At 41.0% G+C, this 21070-nt stretch overlaps 2 protein-coding genes and 1 long non-coding RNA gene across 3 annotated transcripts in view; 1 reads left to right on the forward strand and 2 right to left on the reverse strand.

Annotated features, from left to right (window-relative positions):
* Nucleotides 1-147: 147 nt before the first annotated feature.
* On the reverse strand, nt 148-2199 carry LOC144264645 (forkhead box protein D4-like). Its single transcript, XM_077816414.1, has one exon. It carries the CDS (start codon nt 1911-1913, stop codon nt 903-905), a length of 1011 nt encoding a protein of 336 aa, XP_077672540.1. The 5' UTR covers nt 1914-2199; the 3' UTR covers nt 148-902.
* On the forward strand, nt 578-7008 carry LOC144264646 (uncharacterized). Its single transcript, XR_013346086.1, has 3 exons — nt 578-643; nt 6246-6515; nt 6957-7008. It is a non-coding gene; the product is annotated as an uncharacterized LOC144264646 (long non-coding RNA).
* Nucleotides 7009-10094: 3086 nt separating this feature from the next.
* LOC144265214 (zinc-regulated GTPase metalloprotein activator 1C-like) overlaps nt 10095-21070 on the reverse strand; it is a 42754-nt gene continuing 31778 nt past the window's right edge. Inside the window, 5 exon segments of the mRNA XM_077817611.1 lie at nt 10095-10555; nt 10558-10610; nt 11696-11825; nt 14021-14086; nt 14191-14259. Coding sequence (XP_077673737.1) covers nt 10472-10555; nt 10558-10610; nt 11696-11825; nt 14021-14086; nt 14191-14259 — 402 coding nt within the window. The 3' untranslated portion in view covers nt 10095-10471.

Genomic DNA, 21070 nt, shown 5'->3' on the forward strand with positions numbered 1-21070 from the left:
CCTTTTGCTCCCATTAAAACATAAAAGGGAAAAGGTCTCTTTCGTTTGGAAAGTAGGCAGCTAGATTTTATACATATTATGATGAGCATATGCTTAATTGTGTTATCCTTTGTAACTGACTTCAGAAAAAGGAAAGACAAGCACTATATTGTTTTTTATTTAGGCTACACACAAGTTTATGTTAACATTTCCCCACGGAAGTTCCAAATACAGATCACAGGCAATAAATATTCAGCTGCAATGTCTATTTATATTGCAAACCCGTTACAAGAGGAAACACAGGATACATAAGTATTGTACGTTTGGCATTTTGAAAAGTTTGTCGTTCAAAGGAGGAGAAAAGGAAACGTATTATAGGGGAAGTTGTCCTGTGTTTGAAGTTTTTGTTTGAATCCCACAAGTTACCCACTTAGTTCATTTCTCACTCAGATAATGCAGACCGGATGCGCTTTTGACGTTGCACAGGGAGAGAAACCGCAACGCTCACTATAGTGCCCGGTGACCTGTTCCTTAAAAAAACAACCCGCATTTAAAGTCTTTCGCTTTGTAAACATTTGACAGACAACACACGTCCGTGAGGGGATTACTTGCTGCATGATCGCCACGCGCCAGAGCCGGAGCTGCTGCAAGTTTAGCAGAGTCGGTCAGTTTCAGCTCGCAGCATACAGTCAGGCGCTCCATGACAATCGCCACCCAGAGACGGATGGGGGGGAGGGGGCAGTGCACAAGCCGCCCGCCCCGACGGCAAACGCGAGGCAGGGCCCGGGCCGGGCAGTTCCCGATCAGAGCATGAAGTTGTTTGAGGCACTAACGCCACCCACCAGGGTGTCCGCGCAACGTCCCGGCAGGGGTCGCCGGAGGCTGGGACCGGGGTGGCGGTGCCAGGCCGGTCCCCTTGGGCGCTAGAAGGCGGCCGGTGCCGCTCCAAGGGGCAGCAGCCTGGCAGGGCCCGGCCCGGGCTGGCAGCCCAGCAATGCCGCCGCCGCCGCCGCACCAGGGATGGGCCGGAGGAGGCGGGCGCCCTTCCCGGCCCCCGGGGCGCAGCAGGCGGCGTCCAGCGGCGAGGCCACGCCGAGCAGCGCCGCGGGCAGCAGGCAGGGGGCGCGGGGCAGGAGCTGGGGCCCGCAAGCCCAGGCGGCGGCCGGCGGCGGCGGCAGCAGGGGACGGGGGGCCGGCTCGCTGCCCATCAGGATGCTCTCGATGCTGAAGGAGCAGCCGCGGCCTGGGGCGGCGGCCGCCTGCTGCGCCCCGGCCGCCTCCTGCTCCCGCAGCAGCAGCACCCCCAGGTGCAGGGCGCAGCCGGCCGCCCTCCGGCGCGGCAGGGGGCAGGCGGGGTGCAGCGGGAGCCCGGCCTCGGGCGGCACGTAGCGCAGCGGCTCGCGGGGCAGCAGGGCGCAGGGCGGGCAGAGCAGGGGCGGCGGCGGCCGGGCCGGGGCCGGGGCCGGGGCCGGGGCCGGGGCGGGCGGCGGCCGGGGGCGCTTGAAGCGCTTCCTGCGGCGGAGGAAGCTGCCGTTGTCGAACATGCCCTGCGAGGCCGGGTCCAGGCCCCAGTAGCTGCCCTTGCCCGGGCTGCCCGGCTCCCGCGGCAGCTTGACGAAGCAGTCGTTGAGCGAGAGGTTGTGGCGGATGCTGTTCTGCCAGGCGGGGAAGCGCCGGCGGTAGTAGGGGAAGCGGCCGCGGATGAAGGCGCAGATGCCGCTCAGCGGCAGCTTCTGCTGCGGGCTCTGCAGGATGGCCATGGTGATGAGCGCGATGTAGGAGTAGGGCGGCTTCCCCTCGGGCTCCCCCTGCCGGCGGGGCTGCCCCTGCCCGCCGCTGCCTCCTTCCACCTCCTCGGCCCCCACGGTGTCGATCTCCTCCTCCTCCTCCTCGTCCTCCCCATCCGAGCCCCGCGCGCCCAGCTGCCGGCTCATGGGGCCGCTCGCCCACCGACGCTGGTGCAGCCCTGGCCGCCGCCTCGCCGTGTGGCTGGGAAAGCCGCGTCCGAGCCCTTCTTATACCCCTCCCCAAGACAGCGGGGGGAGAGGAGCTGCTGGTCCCTGCTACAGCCCAATGGGTTCGCAGCTGCAGTGAGGTCCCTGGGTTCTGGGCCCTGCCCACCACGGAGCGGGAGGATGCTGAGTCCTGGGGATGTGGTTGCCATTGATCGGGCAGTGGCGAGAGCAGGACGCTGGCGGAGCCCCCAGGAAGCAGCTCGGGAGGGAGGGGTGGCCCACGGGGCTACAACTCTCAGGCTCTTCAGCCATCTCTCCGTCCACTTGTAGCGGGTGAGAGGCAGGTGGCCATGGAGAACGCGCATTTACAGCCTTTAGCGACGGAAAGATGCACCCGGTGCTCGTCAAAATGTGCCTGCGCAAAGTTATAGTCATCGTAAACTTCGCCGCCGTTCGTCACTAAGATCTGGACTGGAATCACTAGCCCCTGCTCGGCGCTGCCTGCTGAAAGGGGCTGCTTGTGCAGCGATGGCACGAGGAATCTGCAGCGGCGCCTCTCAGGGCTGCTGAACTGTGATCAGGTGGAGATTAACATCCGTAGGGATTCGGGGCTTTTCAGAGGGATGGCATTTGAAGTCCGCGCGTGTGGTTTCCCTCCTTACGAAACCCAAACGCTTAGACACTCCAAAAATGAAAGCTCACCACTACTATTAAAGCCAGAAAACTTCTGCAATCAAATAGTTAAAATAATTATATCTCCTCCCGCTAAAAGGCATCCAACAGCCCTACTCGCTGACCCACACGGCCCAGGGTTTGTACTGAATGAACACGTGCACATAAGCAAAAGGTCAAATTTTCAAATTAGATAGGCGAGAAAACGCTTTATTTGAAATGCTTGAAACTCAGCACAGTTAAATTGTACATGCATAGCAATGAGGCGCTATCTCCAGGCGACAGTCGGGTCGGGCGTGGTAACAATGTACACTTGACGGCTTTGTTTTAAGAGCTGAACTAACGAACAGCAATTTGGAGACTAAAGTAAACAGATCACAGCGCAGAGCCGAAGTTGGGGAAAGGTGTTTTTATGACGTTTGGAGGCTGGTGGGTTCGGAGAGGATTTCCTATTGCCGTTCTGAACGAATTCCCACTTCCCCTCCGCTGTTCGACAGCGGCAAAGGCTAGACGTTCCCTTCTGCTAATAAATTACACACACGAAAGAAACTATGCCAAGTATTAAACAGCTGGGGCAAAAGGTCCAGCCCCAGACCCCCAGCTGGTCAGCTTGGCTTTTGTAAACTTCAGCTCGTTTGCAGGTGGATTTGGGCATGAAAATGGCAAGTGACACCGCACATGGGAACTGTAGAGGTTACTGTTTACCTCCAGCTCTGCACATGAAAACAGAAGGAAATGGCACAGCGGCAGTGGGATTAGAGAAGAAAAATCCGTAAGAACTGTACAATTCTCCTTCTGTGGATTTGTCTTCCGCTCTGAAGCCTGGTGCATACTGATCCTAGTTTTTGAGATCGAGAAGTCAGAATAAGGACATTTTCACCCTCTTCTCACCTAGCAGGAAAACCCTGGGCAAACTGAAGTTTACTTGGGGTCACAGAAGCCAGCCTGCATATCAAAGCTTTCTCCTTGCCAGCATTTCCATGAACTCACACCGTCTAGTCCGTTACAGGATATCCATTCAAGTGTTTGCTCTCTTCCTTAATAGCGGCTACATTTTATTTACCCATACACGGCTTCATCTCTGTGCCCGTGTTTGCAAGAACCTTAGTGCTTTGTCATTGTACCCGAAGCAATGTCCGTAATATACAAAGACAACTCTGGAAAATATTCGAAGTACAAAATGAAAATAAATTCTTCCAGGCTAAATGATTCATAAAGATGAACGGATCAATTTCGCTTCTGAGAAAATACAGACGTGAGGAGGAACAATAGAATGAGTTTACTATGAGTCTGGTGCGGCATGCCAGAGCTTTGTCTTGATGTTAGCACGCCCAATAACATTACTTCTACTAAATGTAAACACTATGGGGGAGAAATTTCCACTTGTTCATTCGATCGTTATAAAGGAAATGTACATCACTGCGTAATTGCTGTTATATCGGTACTAATTTTAAAGGGAGAGAGGTTAAATCAAACCGGTTTTTCTTAAGAAAAGCAGCCGTGTAGGTTTCCTCTTTCTGCATACAACGAACGGTCTGGTTACGTTTAGATGGCTGGCTCGGATCTTTACACCACCACGCTGGGGGTGTTGCCCGGCCTCCACTAATACAATGTCATCTGTTTTGTTTTTCAGCCAGGCAGTTCAGAAAACAAAGCTGTAATTCTAGCCGAAAGGGTAGGTCTCCCCAGTCTTCCCCTCACTTCGCAAAACAAAAGTAACCCCCACAGATATAAAGCTAAGGAGCTGTTAAATCAATGACAGAGGTGGAAAGTAGCATCGCTTAGCAGCGAAGCAGAGGGGTGGAAGCGGCCACTTCAGCCTGGGTTTTCTAGCTTTAAACAGTTTCGCCCATATCTTTTTATGATGTAGCAAACAAATGATGTAGGCTATAAGAGCAGGCTGCGCCCTGCTTTCCCTCTGGCGGGTATAATTAACCACGCCTCTTCCGGGATCTTCTTCATATGAATTGGACCCTCCGAGAGCGCCCTAATCTATGCAGAGGGTCTAGGGGATGAGAACATTCGCTGCAGTTGGGACCTGGGCACGAATTGATTCTAAGGGCTGCAGTGCAAATTTGTTCTCACTGAACAGTTACAGGCGCTGCCTCCCCAACCTACAGGCCAAACTCAACTCAGAGTTTTAGCTCCAAAACCTGAACGTTTCCTTACCAGATCATCTGTTGGATCATATTAAAGAAGTTCTGTATTAAAATCTCAAATGAGTTTGAATCTCCATAGTTTAAATTCCAGGGTATTACTAATTAAGAGGTCTCTTGGTTTTTGGTATGGTTTCGCTCCTTTTTTTTGTGTGCAACTTGCAAGCTGCTAATTGTGATAGTACATTCTGAGACAGTCTGTTCTCAAAGCAATTCTTTGTAACAGCTACTCACAGAGAGAGAGACTCAAAGCAATACTCTGTAACAACAGAAACAGCACCCAGAGACTCCCCGCCCTTTTGTTGTATTCATCTTGCTTTGTTAACAATTGTGATTAAAATAGAGATAGAGGATGTATGTGGATGGATGCTTGGTGTGGATAATAACTGAACGATCAGGGAGGTGCCAGCCTAAGAATCCAGCGTCCATCAGCTGAAGAAGGCGTCAAGTGGAAATAACCAGAGGAGCCCCGGAGGGCAGACTAGAATCCACCCAACAGCCTCAAGAATGGGAGAACCAAAGAACAAGATAACATCTGGCAGCACAGAGCCATCAGAAATGTGCCATCTGCTGATTGATTCAGCAACAGCATGATGAAGCAATTCCCATAGATTGGCACAGGAAGAAATTCCTATAAAAATAGACTCTAGAAAGTGAGAACTTTGGGGTCTGATTCTGCAAACCAACTTCCAGGAGCATCAGATGAGCATCTGACAAGGCCCTACTCCTTCCTCATGTCCAGGCCGCCTGGCCAGTGGCTTGGCATAAGCAACTCTAAGGCTGGTAACTATGATAACAACCTTACAGAACCTGTGTGTGAATGAATGAATGTGTGAATAAATATGAAATTGAATGGAGTGTTATAGCTATAACTAACTGCTTACTATGATTCTTTCTATATTCACAGTAAATGTGGCATTTTGCCTTTTCCCCTTTAATAAGATCCTGCTGGTTTTTATTTTATTGGTATAACACATCATCAAAGTTAAACTCAAGTAGGTCTTCTGCATCTTCCAGAGTTGTTTTTGGAAGAGGGGACAAGAATGCAAAATCGATTTTTCTTTACCCACCGAATGATTTTTTCAAGGTGAACAATTATGTTAAGCAAATCCTGGCAAAATGAAATTTCCCCTATCAAGATAGGAGATTCTGTTTTGATCACCAGCCCTGGAACTTTTATCTATAGAGGTGCTGAACTGTGCCAGCTTTGGGCTAGAAAAAAGTTAACTATTTTTTTCCCCCTAAGGAAAGATGAGTGATCACTGGGGTGTGTTCTGGCTGGCAATCCTGCATTTCTTTCTTACCCGCATAATTTGCTTTGACTCCGGCTGGAATCTGGGGTAAGCTTCAGGGGGAGACCACTGGTGATTAGCTGTTCCTTGATATTACAGGATCCTTCCCAAAATCAAACTGTTCCCCTGCCCCCCAACTCTTCTTGGATGGGGACTAATATTTAAACTCTTCCCCTTGTTTATAACTACAGGGCTAACAAGTCATCTCTTCCTGATACCCTCTGCTAAATATCTTCACATTATACTGTACTGGCATAGCATTACGGCTACTCCATATATCAGAGGATTATGTCACAAACACTTTAAATGAAGTGGAGAGAAAATATCATGGATCTTCACCTGAAATAGAAAACAACATTGTTTCAGTAATATTTGTGGTCCTGATCCTTACCCTCTCAAGGAAAACACCAGTGGACTTCAATCAGTGCAGGAGAAGCCCTGCTAAATTAGCCCAGAATAAGGTGTGTAGGTTAAACAGGAGGTCAGTCTATAACAATCTTCTTTTGAACTACACTATACTGAATGAAAAAAATATCAACCTAACCCACCCTACATTATGAGAAGTTAAGGTTGCACAGTTAAAGAATTAAAATGAATGCAAGATGCATGTCTAAATTCCCAAGGAGGTTTAGAAAACCTCAGCCAGGATTCTTTGAGCAGTAATAACATTCATCTTGGATATGTACATTTTTCTTCTTGTGCCTCCATCCTCCCCAAAATAGAGATCCAGATGCTTAAACCTCAGTTTGATCCCAATTTATGCTGAAAGTTGCAAGAACAGGCACATCAAGTGAATGTTAATGACATAAAACACATACCCAAAAATAGGGGTAGTGCAGTACATCTAGCCAATTGGGGCCCTAACTTTTGCAATCCCTTTCCTTTTTGTTTCCGCATAACAGGAGGAGAGGCAGGAGTGAAGTGGATCCATAAAGCTGGATACGTGGAAAGGACACCAAACAGTCTGTGAATAAATATCTCATTTAAATACAGTGGCACCTTGTTGCCTTACTTGGAAATAAGAGTAAAGAGGGGCTATCACTAGCTGCTTTTGCCAAGGTCATATGGGCAAAGGTAGAAGGGTGCAGGGGATTGATAGTCAGGGGCTGAGAAAGGGAGACACAGAATAGAGCTACTTTTCCCTACCTTATGCTAAGAATTGGAGAAGGCCTTAGCTAGCAACCTCAGGCCAGCTGATGGCAGGCCAGCAAAATCGCAGACCAGAGGAGCCGAGTACAATCACCCCAGAAAATGTAGATCCAAGAGGGGTGGAGGAATATGGAAATAACTGCAAGTGGCTTAGATCAGGCTGCACAAGCCACTTTACTTACTCTGGTGGTACCTGCTGAAAAGTGCCTTCTGTGCCACCATTGCTGTGGAGGAAAGGGCGCATAAGGAGATATGTGGGCAGCCTGCTGAGACAGACGGCATACAGGGTGGGCTGGCTGGTTGACACTAGCTTAGTTGCTCTAGAGAGACAGAGTCAAGGGATGAGGAGAGTCCCAATAGCAGAGATCTAAAAACAAGCAAGGTTAGGGGAGAACAGAGCAGGAGCACAGGCTGCAGCTCCTTGCTGTGGAGGTAGGAGATGGGGGAAAATCACACCTAAAAAACCTGAAAAGGCTGGTGCTATGCATAAAAACAAGATTCTGCTTAGTCCTGACTCTTCAGCTTCAGTGAGCCACCAGCATCCAGGACTGACAAATGGACACATTTAAGAACTGGTATAACTGTAGAGGTTCACTCTGTTATCTTCTCAGTAATCAGATTTAATATAGCTGACGTTGGATATGGAACTGGGCCCTGTGAAAGGAGGCATCTGAATAGGTAGGAGCTTCTGCTAATATCTTGGATTTTTGTGGCTACTCTCCCCCCTCAAAGAAGGGAAAGGATGACAGCGTAGAACAGGGAATGGATAGGGCACCCATCAGTTGACCTGTTCTTCAGGGACTGCTGTCTAGTAAGTGCTTTTTGTTTGAACCCATATAGGCTTTTCCCAAATTGGAAAATGAATGGTCCAGAATTGGGCAATTCACGAAAAAGCTCTGAAAGTATTAGTGTCTTCCTCAACTAGACGGAGTGTCTTTATAACGTAAGGTTGCTGAAGGCAAAGAAAGCACAGGGTGAAAACCAAGGCTGCAAGGAAAATAAGGGAAAAACTGTGGACAGTACTGTATATATTTTCTATTTCATTTGCACGATCAGGGACTGATGCCTCAGCTTGGTAAATACCATCTAAAAATGTAAACTGCACTGTCAATTTTCCAGATTGTCGAACAAAAATGTACACTCACATATCAAATCAATCCATTCCACTAATAGCTCAGATGTGATTCAGTCAGATTCCACTTGCTGCCCACCAATGGAAAGCAGCAGCAGAAGTTTAACTAAAGCAAGGTAATAAAGTGTAATGAATAACCAACAGTTCATAACTGGAAACTTAATATTTTATATTTTGTGGAAGGGATTTAGCAACAGGGAACATGTCAGAGCTGATCCTAACTGAAGCTACAAGTAGCTCTTACAGAACACACTTTCTTCCATACTATCCTGAGTCAAATCAGATGGAGGCTACTGTGAAAGATTAATAAGCAATGCTTTCCTTACTATACTTAATTCTTTGGAAATGAACTGTATTGCCTTAAAATTATTGTATTCCATTAGATAGAGAGAGAAGACACTTGTTTATTATCATAGGGCTGCTTCTCTCAACGAATAGTCTATTTTGTTTTAAACTGAGCACTAACACCTAACTTTCGTTTTAAAATGAATGTCGTGTTCATGAAAGATACCAAACTGAAGTCCTATTTGTCCACAGGCAGATATAGCACAGGAAAATGCAGCACAAATTTTCCTATGGTGGCCATTCAATGTATTTTAATTTACAGGATCTATTTATTCACGTGAAATTTCCATATCCATTCAGTCTCTGGACTCTGTGGCTCCCTGACAGTTTTGGCAACTTGTGAACACAGTTGGGGGATACGAACAGCTGTCCACTAGGAAGTGGACTGAAATCACCAATTTGTTCCACATATACAACTGAACTGTCAGCCACCAAAACTTCCATATCCCAATATAAATCTCAGAACTATCCAGTCTCAGACTTTGTTTGGGGGGAAAATAAGATAAAAAGAATTGCATAGAATTTGAAAACAGATACAGTATAACAAGAACGCTAACATTTTAGCCTTACCAGAAGTCTTAATGCTCACTGCTAGGAAATTCAATGAACAATTTTCTGTACTGATAAAAAGCAGCATGTTGTTTTTAGAGTTTGAAGCATGAAAGCTTCCATTTCATTACTCTGTGAAAATCCCAGAAGCTTTAACATTCATCCAAGCATCGATGATGCACTAAAGCAAAAGCCTCAATTCTACAGACTATTTACTGGATGAGAAATAACCTTTTGAAAATTAACAAAAACATTTTAACACTCTCATCTACATGTATTTTCTTTTGCATATTTATCTGCCCAATTATATTTTATATATCCCACTGAAACTAATAAGTATAGTTCTTCTTAGGAGTCATACAAAGCTGGAGGAAGAATTTAATTTTGTGAAGATCAAAGATACAAACCTCATTTTAAGTTCCCTTTGCAACAACAATATGCACTGCCAGGAAAAAAAAAAAAAAAAAAAAAAAGTCATACGATCTCACTAAAAAGGGAAGAAATTGCATTGGACATCTTGGATAATACCACAGAAAATGCCCTATATAGAAGAATCCAATACTGACAGGGTCATAACCTTGAAGATCCAAGAAGTCATTTACAGATCTCAATTCTATGAAAATGTGATTGAGGGTGTAGTTATGTATGTGTCAATATTATCCTTTACCTAACTTTGTACATCTGTCATTAAGGTATTTTTAAGTTTTACTTATACAATCATTTAAAAGCTATTTGAAAAAGATGACTGATCATCTTTACTTTAAAGGATCTAAAAAGGATGGGGAAGAGAAAGGTAATATGGAGCTAAACAACATGATTACCCAACTCTTTCTACTATGATTGCCTCACTGGGAATAATCAGTGATGGTTTTTAATTTTTTTTATTATTAAAAGAATCGACAGGATGGGAGCATTAGCCTCAGAATTGTTTTGGGAAGCTCTAAAATTCTCTATTGTGGGTGTGCACCAGATATAGTCATTCATAATACTACATGACCCACACACAAACATAAAAAAACCCTTATCCTTAATTATTTCTGTGAATACATATGATATTACTACTGCATCAGTTAAACACATGCCAAAATTTTAGAAACACTAATTTACTCTATTTTATTCTGTAACATAAATGCAAATATTTAAACAGATGATTTTGAATTCATAACAACAGGAGTAATGTCAAATTCAGAGTTTAACAGTTCTATAAATTGCAAGAGCAAACTGAAGCTTCTGTACTGCATGTCATCCATTATTATAAAAGTCTGCAGTGTTAAGGACAGATTTTTCTTCTTCTTTGTGGTGTGATGTCAATTGTTTTCCTGTTTCTCTGTCATGGTAGCTATAAATACTTGTTTAAGGATATCCTTATCCAAGTTCCTGCCTGTAAACAGACAAAAATTCATATTTTCCAGCATATCACAAAATAATCCATACATCAATGAAAAACAAGTATACAAACACCTGTTACCTATTAATGAGTTAAAAACACAGGCTTATTATAATGATCTTAAGTTGCAACTTTAAGCTATAGATTTCCAAACAGGCTACAATAAGGTATAAAATAAGAGAAATGGGGAAGAAACGCTGGATTAATCTTCATTAAAACTTCAGAGTCAAACTGGAGTTTAGATTAAAAAAAACAACCAAAAATCTTAAGAGGTGTATGGTTTCAACATTAATTATGAACATTTCTGAAAGAAAACATGAGATCAGCCTTTAAGATTACATACACCTAAAAGGTAATAACATTTTTTCCTTATGGAGAGTTATCAAATCTTTGATTATAATCATTCCCACAAGCTTGTTTTTAATCCTAGATTTTTTTTAAAGTTACATATAGACTTGGAAGTATTCGATTTTTTAAATCGGTAAATGGTCAGTATACGTCGATGTCACTGTACACACAAACCAACAAAATATTTCCATCAATAATCACAATTTACAGACAGGCAAAGAAAAAAAGAGTGCCACTTGAGAATTTAAGAGTTTGATTTAAGGATATTTACTTGGGTATATTTTGACAGGTGATGTTGATAATTTGCGTTTTAACTGCTATGAAGCGTTAACTTTCTGAATATCAGTGTCTTCTACTGTCATTAAATACTGTCTGACCCCCTTGTCCCCATAATGTCCCACAATTGTGAAAATTTAAAATTGATAAAAACTGAAAAAGGCTTAAAACCCATAATTTTGTGCCACAAGGAAAATGTAAATTATTAAAAATGCTTAAAAATAAACTACTAATATTCATCAAAATGATAAAAAATTGAATTCTGCTAATCCTACATATATAATATATAAAACATACATACACATATTTTAATTACACACACTTCATATATGCATACAATTTATGGACAATTGTATTTTATTTACTTTGTTTTACCCATTGAAGAATTGTAGTCTGACTTTGGTCAACTGTTTCTCACAACAGGCAAAACTAAGAAATGTGTGGTTTCCTCTTACCTATTAGAACCAATCTGTTTGCTCTTTCATCATCCTCTTTCCAGCTTACCATGGTCTCTTCTAGATCATACAGTTCATGGACACCTTGGACAATCACCTGGTGAGATTTGTCTTTAATAGACACCAACCCCTGATCAGGAGGACAGTTATTGTTATTATCACAATAGAGCCTAGAGGCTGCAATCTGAATAGGAACCACACTGTGCTAGGCACTGTACAAACAGAATACAATAATTTGAATATAAGACAACACAACCCATAGACTTAAACAGGAGGAGGAAGACCAGATAAGGGTAATGCTGATCAGATTATATTACATAGTCTAGCTAGTGCAATATATGTTTTCTGATTCAACTGGAAAGTTGCCAGGATTTTTAAATTTTCATTTTTAGCCTATGTATTTCAATTGTTTAAAAAGCCAGTTTATTTAATATAATGTATGTGTGACTGAGAACAGCACACCGTTTCCTATCACAGTAGGTAGACAGTACAACACAGAGTTTCCTGGTTATGGATAATTATGATCAAGTTGTTGACACCCTCAGCTTTTTTACTATTCTAAAACAAAGATATATGAATGTGTATGACTGTCGATATTTTAAAAAGGCTCAGCAACATAATGAAGTGATTAGAGCCAACACAATGAGACCACAAACCAGTGCCAAAAACTCCCGTTGGAAAGATCCATTAACACTTCATAGAAAACCTTGCAAAACTTTCTAGTTACACACATCTCTGATTATCTTATATACTGTATCTTTTCAGGAGGATGGAAGAGGTTTTAGTTTTATTTATATACACACACACGCACAGTCATTTGCATTAAAGTAGGATCTTGTCAGTCAGTTCCTTTCTACTTATTCCTCATCTGAAATCCTGAAGTCCTAATCCTCTGTTTGACAAATTAACTGGTGTTAAGATGACTGTAGTGTCAAACAGGACTATAACTTCTGGTGGGACATAAGCAAAAAGAGAAACTGTGGCACCCATACTACAACTGACTTGGACATATCTGCATGGAGGCCCATTTATTTCAATGAGGCTTAGTGCACAGACACTTGCAGGACAGAGGCCTTCCTTATACATTTTGCTTTGATTCAAGTGCTCAGTATAGTAAAATGTGGGGAAAATGCAGAACATATATTGATACATAGCAACATTATTTCCTCCCAGACTGTATTTTCTAAGTAGTATCAGTGGGTTTTTAGATTTTAGGGAGGAGGAGGACTGAAGACAAACAAAAGTGTCCTGATTTTCTTGTAGTAGGACCAGACAAATATATAACCACTACTGAAAGTTCAAGTAAAAATAATTATTTTGTCACTCAACTGTTCACCATTACAAATGCTGTTCTCATTAAGCAATAAGAAAATAAACCTGAACATATTTTTTCTCTTTACTGTACGCTATTAAAGCATTGACAGAGTTTTGAATGTGCATATTTTCTGTTAGGACCTTTTTAACCAGCTGTTTGATTGTGGGGGAGTAGGTAACATACACTGAAATAGAAGCTATTTATAAACTCCTTGCAAATACAGGACAATATTTTCCTGAGAAATTTCACTTAATGTTTGCATATCCATTGATTGCTTCTTTAAAAATATCATCTCCTCAGGTTCTCAGGTTTGTAGAGAATGTTAAGTGTTGACTTTGACATGTTTCCCCTCAACTCCCCTTCCCGAATTTTATGGTGCATTTCAATTTCTGCAAGTTATGTCAAGAAGTATAATTACAACCCTAGGTATATTTTCCAAGTGAAGTGACCATTTTTGGTGTGATGGGATGGGATCTTTCAGAGGAATGACAACACACAGAAGGAAGATTTCAAGGACTATATAACATTCAAGAGCTGGCAACCAGGGCTTCTGCAAAGAAAACTCAACATTAACACAACTGACCATTATGGAATAGCTTGTGACTAGCCCTACAGTAGCAATACAGGGGAATAAGGATTCTTCCACCCTTGCACAGCGAGCTGACCATAATTCTAGCCTTGGTGCTTGGGGGAGTACAGGAACTGTGCTTCCTCCCACTAAATCTAGAGCAAGTGGGCTGAGAGTAAAGGGAACGATGTATGGGTCTTCTTCCCCCGTGTGCTGGCCAGCAGAGCTCGCTAGCCGTGTGGGAGGAGTGAAGCGGTGGGAGAGAACTGCATCCTGAAAAGGAAGTTATTACCTCCTTTCCCCTAGCTCAAATGAAGTGATCCAGGGATGGGGCAACTATGAACATTCAAGGATATGGCTGGACTGTTTTATCCTTAACAGGAGTAAGGGAGTTAAAAAATAGAAGTTGTTATAAAAAGTTAGATAAATTTAAAAGCTGAACCTTCAGTCTTATGACCTCCATGGGATGACCAGCCTTGTCTTTCACACTCCTCTCCCACAGAAGATTCTACAAATAGGAATATGTTTTTAAAAACTGAAGCTTTACACAAGTGATAATTTTCTCAAGTGGTGTAGTACACATTTTTCAGGTAACAGTTATGCAGCACTCACCTGAATAAATTCATTGAGATTTTCTTCAGTTGTGTTTCCTAACATTTCAAACGTAACTGTGACAATACTCTGCAAGTAGAAAGATCTAAGCATTAATATTCAATTATTCTAAATTACAGATGAATAAACTAAACAGTTCAATACCTTATTTAAAACAAAATGTTTGTACACTTAACAGTATAAATTAGGAATTGTAACAAAAACCCCCAAAGGAAAAAATATCCGCGCCACTGGTTCTGCTCTAATATAGTCTATTACTCTGGTCATTTCAGCTGTTTTTTATAATGTCAGTTTAAGGAATATATGATTCCCTACAGTCAATACTTTTGGGTATTTTGATGCCATAACATTTCATACTGTAGAACTCTGAACTAACTGATATTTCGTCCTTTTAAACAATTGTTAATATGACTAGGATGTTAATACTGATATATTTCAAACGTGTTTAATAAAGTTACTTCCCTTAGCTATTTTTTTTTTGTATCTTCATGGTTGTTCCCATTCATCAGCACAGTTTCACTGCGCTGATACACGTGTGTCACAATAAGGGGGTTCTCTTTTAATGCACCAGACTTCATCCTGTCATTGCTGTACACTTTTTATGCTATGAAAAAATAAAGATTTATAAATAGATCTCTAAATAAAAAAAAATAAAATGTTGTATTTTACCCAAAAGTGAACGACGGATTACTACTTACAGCCTGATCATAGACAAGAAAAAAAAAAATCAATGTGCCAATGTCCTGTTCAGAACTGCTGGAATTAATTATTTCAAAATCCATTAAGAACTACGTTTTATTTAAAGCTCAACATACAAAATTATCATCTCAGTGAGGTGAGAGAAGGTAGGTGAGGTGATATCTTGTATTGGACCAACTTCTGTTGGTGAGAGACATTTTCAAGCTTACACAGAGCTTACTTGAAAGCTTGTCTCTCTCACCAACAGAAGTTGGTCCCATAAAACATATTATCTCACCTACCTTGTCTCTCCAAGTGGTTATGAAATTTGGAAAAAAAAATAAAATATGACTAAAGCAGCAATTCTATTAGTTTACTCAATGACAGAATAAGTCACAAAATAAACCAACCCACACCCCAAACAAGTACTAACATTTTGTTCACAGGTAACTTCAAAAGAGGTACCGAGTCACGTCTATTATGCTTCACACATATTGAAGCTATACTTCTATCGACTCTCCACATGAAGTCAATAAGCACCCTTTATCCTTCAGAAGAGCTTGTAGCCAACTGTGAGAAAACTCCCTGCTCTCATTTACACCTCGCACATCTCAATGTTTTTTTTATAAACTGTTGAGTGTTAAACTAAATAGGGATAACAACAATGAACTCATACTGTTTCGTAGTGGAAATGGGCTGCTGGTTAAACAGTACCACACTACATAAACAATAATCATTTCCTTAATGATATCAAGTTGCTACCTCCCACATAAAATTCAGGTAGTATTATACTTAGTACCTCTTTTCCCACTAGGTATTCATTTAAGTGTTTATGCTATTGTATTTTAAGAAAGACTTAACACATAGAATTAGTGTGAACATGAATCTGAATTATGAGAGAAATTCTGAACTCACTCTTAGGCACTGGCCACAAAAATCAAATCTAAGCATAATGTAACTTAAGTTTAAGCATTAATTATCAATCACTCTCTGCCAAAGAATTTTAATTATGGATGCGTCGATAGCAACTCCAATAATCACGGTCACACTGAGATTTGAGCTAAAGCAGTGGTTCCCAAACTTTTTTCTGCAACGGAGCCCTTTGGCATCTGACTAAATTTCCCAGGCCCCTTTCATTTTTATATGTAGTTTCATGTTGCAGTTATTGTATTACTTACTTTGTTATTAAAATAAGACTCACAGAGGAACCAAAAGTAAACAGTCTGCAATTATAACAAGTTATTTATTTATTTATTATAACAACCATTAAACTGTGTTATCAAAGTATAGGTAGGTATCATAAAACATTATGGAAAATACAGTCAATAATCAAATATGTTATGACAATTAAAAGAAATCATAGGTATTGATATAAAATATAACTATAGTAGTTTTGTTAAAACATTTAAATTTAAAACTGAAATAAAAGAAACATATGGTCTTACTCAGTGTGATGAGTGGGCCTGCCTTTGTGAACACAATTTTGATATATTTTGCACAATATTTGAAAGTTTCAGCCTAAAGCTCTTGCATTGTATCCAGTTTGTATCTATATCTTGATTTCAATGAGATGAGTGCCGAGAAACCACTTTCATGCAAATAGGTAGTGGCGAATGGGATTAAAAACAAAACAAAACACCACAGCTCTGGCTTGACAGCCTTGGATACTTTGATTTCTGTTACAGCCAAAACTGGATCAATGAATGCTTTGTAAAGTCCATCTTCAAATCTCCATCACAGAACAATTCCATTAGTTCCTCCTGTCTTCAATATTCAAATCCTTTGATGGTTTTGCTTTTCTAGCAAAGAGGTGTTGAATCCAATTGTTGGCATCATTCTTCACAGGAAAATATTCTTGGAAATTGTCCTTGAGGTTTACTCAAATGCCGAAGAATGTTATGTTTTGCATTTTCATCTAAAATAAATCTGATAAAGACAATCAAAATTGTCATTTGTCACACGACACCACAACTGAATCTTTATCATCATTGCTTCTCCTTAGTCTTGATCATCATACATGGTAATTGATATTCCTTCCCTGGAGATCCAAATTCAGTTAATTTAACTGAGAAAATACGTCCTTCAAGTATGCCAGCTGTGATTGTCTAAAAGGTGCAATTTGGCTGTCTGAACATTCAAAAGGATACTCCATGGAAAACGACGTCTCTGAACAAACAGGCCAATACCTTCCCTCGGGAGAGAACCAATGGACTTGTGTTTGTAGAAGTAACGAAAAGTGTTCACTTCCCAGGTTACTGCAGAGTGTTAAATATGCACAAATTCACAGGATGCAATTTTTAAAAATTCATGGTTTTAACATCATTTAACACTGCCTTTAATTCTGCTGATTTTTTTGCCCCCAACGTTTCACAACATATGCTAGAACGGTACCACTGCATTTTTGGTGGCACTTGACATACTCGAGCGACAATTCCACTCAATTTACACCCATCATTGCTTGAGCTTCATCAGTAAACAGACCAACACAATGCTTTCGTAAAAAAAAAAAAAAAGTTATTAAAAAAATATCTTCTGCTGTTGTGCATGTGGGCAAAGGATGACACCTCATCAAAAATATAGCAAACATATGCAAGAAGATTAGCTACATCTGTTGATTTGCAAGGAAATATACAGACTCAACTGCAAGCGAGACACCAGTTTTTCCACATCATCACTCATGTCACGTAGTCTGCTAGATAGTGTATTGTTCAATAATTTCTAATTGCTTTCCTTGCTTCTCTCCTAGTATTACGTTTATTCACTGCTGGAAGAATCAGTTCTTCAGCAATTGTGTGTGGTTTTCCAACGTTAGCAATTCTATAGCTAACTTTATACAAAACCTCGAGAGCTTTATGATTGATGGTTTGTGTTAATAACATGCTGTTTTCCAGCCTATAAGTCGTTTAATTTTTGTTTTGAAAAATTCTACAGGCTAATCTATGTACAGAACACATTTTGTAGGTAAATGTCAGCAGAATTTGGCTGGTTTTAAACACTAATTAGAAAGCATTTTGTAACACAAAAAACAGTTTGGCAACTGTATATCTTCTTGTATGACACAGGTAAAGCCAAATTTATGTGAAGTTCATCATAGTTCCTCTTCTTCTTTATTCTTGCATAAAGTTTGTCACCTTCCATATTTTCATATTTCACACCAGTGACGTGTCAATAATATTTCCTTATTACTAGCTACACTTTTGTTGTCACGTTGATCCTCGTTGATTTCATGTTCGTTCAATAGTAGATATATTTTTTCTTCTTATTGGTTCCGCTTTTTAACCACTGGTCCATTTTTGTCACAAAACAGTTATTTTCATTTTAACTAACAGTTTCAGTAAGCTTAGCTATGGAGCTGTTTGAAGCCTCTGAAAATACACATATAGACAAATACACCGAGTCTAGTTTAGTGGTGTCAGGATTCCCCGAAAACCTATACATGTAACTTTATCTGTATTTCTGTTTCCCCTAAATGGGGCTACTACTTTCCGAGGTTTGTGAGTCTTGAAATGAATGGCAAGAAAAGTGTTTCTAAATGCTAACAGGGGGGTTTAGTCCTGAATATGCAAGTATTGGTACTAACGGAATGCCTCTGCCAGCATGACCTCGCATACATTGTGCATATGACATCACGGTGTGTGGAGAATGGCATTTTGTTCTCACAATGGCATCCTCCATGCAGCAAAAGTGCTGGAATGCTGTTCCAGTGAGTTCTGGCCCAGGTACAAGGGACGGACCCCCCACATAACCCCTGGTGGACCCCACTTTGGGAACCACTGAGTTAAAGTCCCATTATTTCTCATTTTAATATTTTGAGTTTAGTTTCCAGGTTTAAGACAACTGGGATTTCTATAATGCTGTTTTGTCAAAACATGACTAACTTTGCTGATTTCCCTTTTCAAAATTTAGGCCCAGTTTAACCTTTTTGCAGAACCACAACAGTCCACAAAACCTCTCTCTCTCTCTCTCACACACACACACACACACACACTAACATTCACAACAAGCACTTTTGGTTTAAGTGCAAAACTTGCAAAAACAACTATTCCTCTAGTTCATCATAGTGTTTTAACAACAGCCAATGGAACAGTGCACCCATCAGCTACTTCAACTATGTGATATAACCTCTTTGGTTCTGCCTCCATTTCACACAGCAATTGCCTTTATGCCTCCCCTACATCATGCCACAACTCTAATTTTCAGAACTTCTGGGGAAATGCTAAAGTTCACCAGAGAAAGTCCTGATCTGACCACCTTCCCTGGTTTCACGGAACATAGCTCCGTCTGTGTTAAGTCCAAGCTGGGCCTTTCCCTCTCCACCTGCTGGAATTGTGGGGCCCCAGGTGAGGGAGGTGGCATGGAGTTCATTTATGTGAGCCTTCCCTCATTCCTTGACATACGCTACCGAGCACAAAGCAAGTATTTTTATAATTCAATTAACTTGACAGTGTCCCTTTAAAATTTGGCTGTCGCCCATATTACTGATTATATTGTTTCAGGGTCTTTTGTTTTTATTTGAAGGTTACTTTAAAAAAATCCTGGATAGTTTTGAATTGCTCAGTGAAGACAAATTTGACAAAGCATTCTCGTTCAGTGTCTAATGAAGCATTCATATGTTAAAATCACACCTTCCTCCACAATGTATTTACCTTCTCCCCCACCACCCTCACCAGTGCTTTCATTGTTCATTTACATTGCATGTCTGGGCTCTAAATAAAGTTTCAAACTACATAAGGAGGGAGTGCCACTCTCCCCGTTTTAAGCAGCAAAACTAAATGAGTGCTCTTTAAATGAAAAGAGCAATTTAGACTAAGGCAACAAGGGTCTTGTAAGTTCCAAACATAAAAAGAAGATGCCACAATTACAATGCTCTCACATAGAAACAAATCTACTCATTATTTAAATAAAAGAACATTTTAAATACAGCGATCCCTATGTGGCCAGCAGCATCTTACAAGAGACAGATAAAAATGGTCCAAAGGTGAATATTAAAGCAAAAATCTATTTACTATCAGAGCATAAATTTTGGAATACGTTTATGAACTAATCCAAAAAAAATGCAAGACATTTATATAAAAGTGTCAGTGTCCTTAACCCTGTCAGAAAAATATTTTGTGCCTCACTAAACCAGAGGACACCAGAGTCAATATTTTTGAATAATTATATCCTTACTACACATAATGTGATTTTGTTCCCTGGGTTTCAAGTAAATTGAGTTTTGTAATCCACTGCATATTTTGTAACCCTGGTTACTCATACTGGTGGGGTACCCAGTTATATTTTATATGATCTTACTTGCATGACTCCATGATATCCACAAGAGTCTCTGGGGGACATGTCCATGTACCAAACAAACAAAAAATTCTCTGCTTTCACTCTTCTCTGTGACTTCCATTGTCTTATCCCTGTGTTTCTCACACTGAAAGCTATTTTTGCCCTGTATAGCACCAAGCACATTGTCAGTGCTTAACAAGCAATACAAACAACATTGAACATAGGTCTATTTCTGTAGCAGTGATAAACTGGGCTTCTCCCCCACTCCCTCCAATTTGATTTTTAGTTTAGGAATGTTTAAGGAAGAAAACATTACATTTTCCGTTAGTCAAGTAAAAAAAAAATCTAAGAGGTAATAATGAACCACTTCCTATTGTTAAAAATGCAACAATGACAATTCTAACTCTGTACTAGACAGAGGGTCAAATTCTGCCCTGACATACACCCTAAAAAGTAAAGCCTTTATCCTACAAACTCTGTATATGCTTAATTTTAGTAATGTGAATAGTCCATTAAGCACATGCTTAGCTTTACTACCATGAGCAATCCTATTAACTTCAATGGAACTGCTCACAATAGTTAAATAAGCATGTACTTAAGTGTTGGCAGGATCAAGGCCTAAGTAGGGCAGATTCTAGTCCAGAGAGTTATAAACCCACAATTATACAGTTTTTCTTTGTAAAACAAATTACAAGCATCTATGTAAGAAAATTTACACGTATTGGGCTAATATGTCCGTTGGCTTTAACCAAGATTCTAAATGTATACATGCATAAGTTGGTGCCCAACTACCCAATTTATACACGCAAATACTGTCTGGGTGCACAAAATATGCATGTGAAAAATAATGACTACAAATCTAGGGCCCAGTCCTGTACATGAATACTTTTAATTAATTTCAATGAGGCTACTCATGCGGGTAAAAAGAAAA

Source organism: Eretmochelys imbricata, chromosome 5 (assembly GCF_965152235.1).
Source record: "Eretmochelys imbricata isolate rEreImb1 chromosome 5, rEreImb1.hap1, whole genome shotgun sequence".
NCBI classification, from domain to species: domain Eukaryota; kingdom Metazoa; phylum Chordata; order Testudines; family Cheloniidae; genus Eretmochelys; species Eretmochelys imbricata.